Raw genomic sequence first — 7,152 nt, forward strand, 5'->3', positions numbered from 1 at the left:
AGACAGCAGAACTTACAGATGCCAGAGTGAACTAGACAACCTTTTAACCCACCTACCAAAGTATTTGCAGTTTATCATTCAAAGCTGGGAGCTGCAGGGAGGGGCTGTTGCTTTAGATGCCCAGCATGGCAGGAGGAACAGCTGAGAACTCAAGGGAAGTGCCGCTGCTTTCCGGGAAGGGTGCGACTTGCGCTGTTCCCGGTTGTTCCTCCCCAATATTAGCAGGCACACGTCGTCTCTAGTTTCAGTGGTAGGAGCCTGGGTTTGCTACGCTGCCAGCATGAGGGCTTTGCTAATCCTGGGGTTTCTCCTCCTGCACCTGGCTGCTCATGGGAAGATCTACGAAAGGTGTGAGCTGGCAAGAGCAATGAAAAGGCTTGGGCTGGATGGATACCAAGGCTACAGCTTGGGACACTGTAAGTCTGCTTCCTTGGAGGAGATGTCCATGTGATTCAGGGGACAGGGAGGGAAAGGGGATAAGTTGACAGGTGCCAGTTTTCCACTGGCAAATCCAGCCAAAACAGGGACCTGGCAGTGTCCAGTCAGGTGTACTGACTGGAGACCAAAAGTCCGCTTACCACGGAGGGTGGGAGTGGGAGGGGAGGCGCTGGGTCATCAACCTTCGACAGCCCCCACTCAACCAGGGTCGCCTTCTATCTGCAGACAGGCGGGAGGTAGGCTCTGAGTCCAACTGCAGCTCCTTTCTCAGCCCTGGAGAAGAGGGAGCCCAGCTGGTGAGGGAGGGAGGATGAGACAATCCAGGAACAGGGACGGGGGAGAGCAGTGAGCGATAGGGGGAGGGCAAGAGAAGAGTGAGTGGGGACAGGGCTTTGGGGATGAGGTGGGACTGGGGCAGGGCCTCGGGAGTTTGATTTTCAGCAATTAGAAAGTTGGCATCCCTACCCCAAAACACTTACTGGTGTTTCCTTCAAAGATATTGGCCCCATGTGGTGTTCATATAAAAATCAAAAGTTTTACATGTAGAATGGTTTTTTCTTACTCTTCATATTTAATAAGGATTGTGAATCTGATCAGATTAAAAGGAAGGTAAACGACCTGTGTGTACTTTGTACTAAATAATCATTTGCATCATCTACGAATGGGTGATACAGGGGCATTTAGATTCACATTTATGTAACATATCAAGCTATGAGGAGTTTTTATCACCAGAGAAAATACATCCATCTGTGTGTGGTTATTTTTTTTAAACGGAACCTTCACAGGGTGTGCACAGCAAGATACGAGAGCGCCTTTAACACAGATGCCACGAACTACAACCCTGGTGACCAAAGCACTGACTATGGGATTTTACAAATCAACAGCCGCTGGTGGTGCAATGATAGCATGACTCCAGGAGCCAAGAACGCATGTGGAATCCAGTGTGGTGGTAGGTGCAATATAATGTTCCCACAGATAACACTATGAACGGCAAATTCTGCCTGATTGTGTGAGCCCATAGCATTGCAAAGTTACAGCTGAGGCCATGTTTTGCCCCTAGTATCCTTACATTAAAAAAACAACCCCTTATTCTATTTACAAAAGGGTGGGATTGCAATGTGTGGGGATGCATATGTGCTATTAAAGGGTCGTTCCCAACGGATTTTTTAAAAAGCAATTGTGTTCCTTCTTTTCAGACTTTCTGTTTTATGTTTCCTTAGTAAAAACAATTCCCTTTTTGAGAAGCACTTATTACTTACCAGTTATGTTGATTTGAGTACCCTTAACTTTGTTCTTAGAGGATGAAGTTCACTGCTGGGCAGAAGGCCAGCACAAATGCCGGTTCCTGACCTTGCTTCATTATAAAAATAGACGTTTTAAAGTTTCTAATTTAAAGAGAAACAATCAACTTGAAATCTAGTCCACTTTAAGAAAGAATTAAAAATAGTTTCAAGACTATAATATCCCCTCCTCCCCATGACAGTTTTTGTATTTTTACAATCACTCTTCATTTTTTTTGGACTTGTCTCCTCTGTTGCTGTGTGAGAGACCCACACAAACAATGCAGGGAACTGTCTGTCTGACTATACATAAAACCAGCAAAATAGCTATCCATAAAGAGTAAAACCAACCCTTTTGGAGAGAGTTAGCACAGAATTTATGGTCTCACCTAAGACATATTACTCCCAAAAGCTGTCAAGGGCACCAAGGAAAGAAAATGGAAAAAATACCAAACAATATTTTTCTCTCATTTCTTTCAATTTCTAGTGGCTCGTGGGTGCTACTTGTGGTAATAGTTGGTTTAAAATTTTCAGACAAGTGTGTTATATTGAAGCAGATGGTATGGTATCCCTTTATAGTACTAGAAGACATTTGCTTTGAAATTAGATCATTAAATAGAATTCAGCAAAGAAAGTCTAATAGAAACAGATAGAAACTATAAGGAGAGGAACATAGCAATTACCATACTGGATCAGACCAGTGATCTTTCTGGTCCAATACAATGTCTCCAATATCCTCTTTACTCCTGGGGGGAATTCTACGCCAAAAATTAAAAATTCTGCACACAATATTTTAAAGTTCTGCAAAATTCTGCATATTTTATTTGTCAAAATAACACAATATAATCACATGTATTTCAATCATTTTGGTAATTTATTTTGAAATACCTGTCAGCAAGGATGTCTGTAACAATACAGACAACAAAAAAGATCCAGGAAATGTTTTTTGACAAATAGATTCCTTACTAGGCATATTAATACAGGACTCTGAATAATAATTAATTTAAACTATAATACAGAACCGTATTTCCCGCACCCCTCAGGAGCAGTGCAAAGACTTGGGGGAGTCAGGGGTAACGGAGGAGCTCAGGGAGCAGGAAGTAATTGCTGGGAAGGAGGCTGAGTGTGAAGTTGGGGGGGTTGTTGGGTATGGGTGGGAAAAGTATGGAACAGGTTTTTTAGAGCCATGGGGAGGGATTGTTAGGGAGCTTCCCCCATGCAGACCCTGGATGACCCCTAGCCTCTCCCGTTCAGTCAGGCACATCTGCCCCTGTCCACATGTGTCCTTCCATCCCCACTTAGCCAGACCCCTCCCCCCATCCCAATCTGTCCCTGAACCTCCTCAGCCAACCACCTCCCTTCATCCCCATGCAGCCCTACACCCCCTCCCCCATCTCCATGTGGCCCTGCAACTCCCTCCCCCCTGTGGCTCAGTGCCTCCACTCCCATTCAGCTCCTGCCCCAGTCTGTCCTCCCCCACTAGCCCTTATGAGCCTCTGCTTGTGACCCCCCCAGGAGCCCCACACTGTCTGTCTCCCCATGTCCCCTGTCTCCTGACCTGGCCCGACAGGCGCTGTGAAGAAGGCATTGCAGGCTCTTTCTCTTCCCTAGTTGGCCCAGAGTGGCTGCTCTGTTCTAGCGCCACAGCACCCTCTGGTGGGTAAAAGATGGAACTGTAGCACCTTTCTGGCAGAAGCTATTTTCTGCCAAAAATACCTAAAAATATGCAGAGCACATTAATTATGCATGCACACAGTGGCACAGAATTCCCCCAGCAGTATATAATAGCAGTGAACATTATCACATGTGCCAGTGGAAGATGCAAGACAACTTACATTAGTTGGTTATGCTATAACTAGCCCACAGATTGACAGCATTCTAAAGCTAAGACCAAATTGTGGAACTAACATAATACTTGACACCAGAACATTGCTTACTCTCTGTGTTATATCCCTTTCCCCCACTCTGGGTCTGTCTTTCTATTTAAATTCTAAGATCTTCAGAACACGGACCATCTGCTAGTCTATGTTTGTACAGAATACATTCTATTTTATGGTTGCCTATCACCAGAGGGTCCTGTTCTTGGTTGGTTCTTAGATGCTACTGTAATCAACTTGATTAATAAATAATAATAATAAAATATTATTTCAGCATCAATTTCAAGATGACAGATTAAAAAAAAATGAAGAGGAAAATGTTTTTTCTCCCCCCGCCCTTTCCACTGTATTTCTTTTTTAGAGTTACTGACAGCAGATATTACAGCGAATGTAAATTGTGCAAAGAGAGTTGTTCGCGATCCTAATGGCATGGGTGCATGGTACGTTTAAAACTATTACAAGAACTAATAACAATGACATATTTGTATGTATAGTTGGGGGGAGTCCAGTTAAAAGAGAGAGACTACAATCTTCTTTTGGATAAACAAGCTTGTATAGAAGCAACAAGCAGGTTGCTAATATTTGCATGCTTATTTATTAACATATTTGAACTCAGAACTTGTATACTAAGGGTTCACAGCAGAATACATTTATGGACATTGAGGCTTCTCAGGTGTAGCTCTGATACACATCAAGGCCACTTGGACCTTTACAGCAACAGTGGAGATAACACTCAGATCTTCCTCCTCCAAAAACTCCTACACTTGGACTGAAAACGACTCTCTATTCGTTATTAAAGGTGTAGGGTCTATGACATACAGTTGACCAGTTTTGATTCCATCCAATATAGAGCACTGGCACTGTGAATGGGAGTCTTTTCCATCTGCTCTAAACAACAGTCCAGGTGCCCTCTCTAGGTTCACAACTCACCTACTTCTGGGGTTTGACTTTTCTAATGACCAATAAAAGAGCACAAAGTCCGGTCTAAACCTTCTCCACAGACTTGGGTGACCTGACAGTTCCTAGTTCAGGATTGCTCAGCCCACCTCTTAGGACTTCTTGGCCTTCCTCCTCCCTTTTTATTCCCTCTAGACTTGTTACTTCTAGCAGGTGAAATGGGACCGGCTTCAGCTGTTGTCTACAGGACAGACAATCAACCCTTCCTGCCCAGGTTTGCCCCGCTTGTCCACCACATCACAAGCACACACACTCTTCTACTTAGAGAAATGTATTTGGTGAGCATCTGTGGTTCCCAGGAATTCAAACACCAATGTAACAAATCTAAATCCACCAAGGACTTCAAAATTATATCTATGCTACACAACAGGGCCACTTGATCCTTCATATGGCAGTGGGGATGGAACTTAAATCACCTTTCCCCGGAAGTTTAGTGCCCTCCAGCTGGAAATAAACGGGAATGTGCATTAGTTCTATTTAGCGGGATAGCGCTTATGGCACAAAACTGAACAAATTTGATTCTATGCAGTAGGGAGCAGCTTCCAATTTTCCCTGGGGGTGCTCAAACCCTGTTCAGCCCCAGGGCCCTCCCCCACTCCATCCCTTCCTCCTAGCCCCTACCCCACCTCTTCCTGCTCCTATCCCACCCGGGCCCCATCCCCATTCCACCCCGTTCCCCAAGGTACCATCCCACCCATCTCTTCCTGCCCCTGCTCCACCCCTCCCTGCCTCATTCTGCCCTCCTCCCTGAGCATGCCCTGTCCCCATTCCTCCCGCTCCCTCCCAGCATCTCCTGCATGCCACAGAACAGCTGATCCATAGCTGTCAGGAGGCACTGGGAGAGAGGGGGAGGAGTTGATCAGCAGGGCCGCTGGCGAAAGGGAGGCACTGGGAGGAGTGGGGGAGCTTGGCTGTCGGTGGGTGCTAAGCTCCTGCTAATTTTTTTCTGAGGGTGCTCCAGGGCTGGAGCACCCATGGAGTTGCTACCTATGAGCAGTGTCACAAACACACCAAATTTATGTGGCAGGAATAACAGCTGGTAAGTGGGCCTTTTGACAATCTTTTAGGAACCTTTTAGGCCATTCAGACTAGCCAGGTGCTCTGTCAGGATTGGACCAGTAGCAAATTATTTGTTATATAAGCTTGGATCTCTGCAAAAAAGTTAATCGTACATAAATGTAATTGGTTGTTTTTTTTCTTGGGGGTCTTTGCACTAATTGATGAGCTTGCCATAATCAACTAACGTGATTTTTAACTCAAACAGGGTGGCATGGACAAAGAACTGCAAAGGACGAGATGTCTCCCCGTGGATCCGTGGCTGCGGGCTATAAAGTTATGGGGTTTACTGCATCTTGGTTCCCTTATAATTAAGGAGCTTTTCACATGCAGCAAAATATTCCCTCTTCTTGCTTCCCTTTTACAATTAATCATGTTCAAAATGAAACAAATTCAGGAGAAAGGTTTGCAGGGCAACTGACTGGTAAAATGCAAATATTTTACTCCTTGCCGTGGATGGTTCCATGTGACCAGCTGCAGTAACTTATTTTGTGTTCTACACAGTTTTAAAGATCTTGTATTACCTCTTTATTATATATACATGTCAGAATAAGCCAGATCTGTTTTTCCTGTGAGATCCTTCAACTACTTTTTTCTGCTAATTAGTAGCATTGTGTAATCTTGCTTGTGAGCTCACATTCATTATACTCAATAAAATGACGTACTTTGCACATAATTTTTGTGATTATTGGTTAATATACAAGAGAAAGTGAATATGAGATTATGAACTTGGACCCAGGTCTTCAAAGGTATATAGGCTCCTAACTTCCATTGATGTTCATTTAATTGAAGCTAAGAGCCTAAATACCTTTGAAGAACGGCCTGGCACTATGAGATAAAGATTGTGGCAGAAGCACATAATCACGGACACCTACATGTTTTATTTTGACTATCATAGTTTGTAAACACATGGTGCAGAATGGTAATCTGTTAAATATAATTATGTTCCAAACCCACGAATTTGGGTTTAAAAAATCTGTTAAGGTTGTAGCAACTACACTGATGTCACTCATCACATCATTCACAGAACCCAAACACTTAAAAGGAAAGAAATGAATAGTTAAGAACACTGGACATCTTACACTGGTCGCATGACAAACACACACGCTGGTCCCAGTTTAAGAAGGTATTGAAGCACACGAGTCATCCACAAGGTCAGTGGGAGCGGAGAGGGACTCCCAGCACTCCTGCACACCCCAGCTGGTAGATGCTCCTTTGGAGACTATTACCAGCTGGCAGAGTTAGCTCTCCACTGGAGCATAGCAGGCAAGAGAAATCAGGGAGCCAACAAGGACACCGAGGAACTGTTGGGACTGCAGCTAGTGGTGTGCCTCAGGGAGACAGAGGTGCAGGTTCACAGCAAGGTGATCATAGGAAGGAGCCCAAGGATACCAGACGATTGTCCAATTGTGTTGCCCTAATTCTGGTCAGCATGTTGGGATCCCCACTGACCACGTGGTGGAACCCTCTGCCAGTGTTAGGGCCCTGGGCTGGGACCAGGTGAAGTAGGGTGAGCCAAGGTCCCCCTATCCTCTGCTGCCAAC

The 7,152-nt window shown here is 44.7% G+C and overlaps 1 protein-coding gene across 2 annotated transcripts; it reads left to right on the plus strand.

Moving 5' to 3' along the window:
- The first annotated feature begins 232 nt into the window (after positions 1 to 232).
- On the plus strand, positions 233 to 5,991 carry LOC128830366 (lysozyme C-like). 2 transcript variants are annotated; one of them, XM_054016188.1, is made up of 4 exons: positions 233 to 416; positions 1,223 to 1,387; positions 3,957 to 4,035; positions 5,817 to 5,991. In XM_054016188.1, the coding sequence occupies exons 1-4, from the start codon at positions 281 to 283 to the stop codon at positions 5,881 to 5,883; spliced, it is 447 nt and encodes a 148-aa protein (XP_053872163.1). In that variant the 5' UTR covers positions 233 to 280; the 3' UTR covers positions 5,884 to 5,991. The 2 variants fall into 2 exon arrangements, with proteins under 2 accessions (XP_053872163.1, XP_053872164.1); XM_054016189.1 differs by lacking the exon at positions 3,957 to 4,035.
- The last annotated feature ends 1,161 nt before the right edge of the window (positions 5,992 to 7,152 follow it).

The sequence above is a fragment of the Malaclemys terrapin genome, chromosome 1, assembly GCF_027887155.1.
Source record: "Malaclemys terrapin pileata isolate rMalTer1 chromosome 1, rMalTer1.hap1, whole genome shotgun sequence".
Lineage (NCBI taxonomy): Eukaryota > Metazoa > Chordata > Testudines > Emydidae > Malaclemys > Malaclemys terrapin.

Bases quoted from the DNA above. Each gene is read 5' to 3' on its own strand.
- LOC128830366 (XM_054016188.1), top strand. From the start codon at position 281: ATGAGGGCTTTGCTAATCCTGGGGTTTCTCCTCCTGCACCTGGCTGCT. The intron at 417-1,222 runs GTAAGTCTGCTT...GGAACCTTCACA, and splicing joins AGGCTACAGCTTGGGACACT to GGGTGTGCACAGCAAGATAC. The intron at 1,388-3,956 runs GTAGGTGCAATA...TTTCTTTTTTAG, and splicing joins ATGTGGAATCCAGTGTGGTG to AGTTACTGACAGCAGATATT.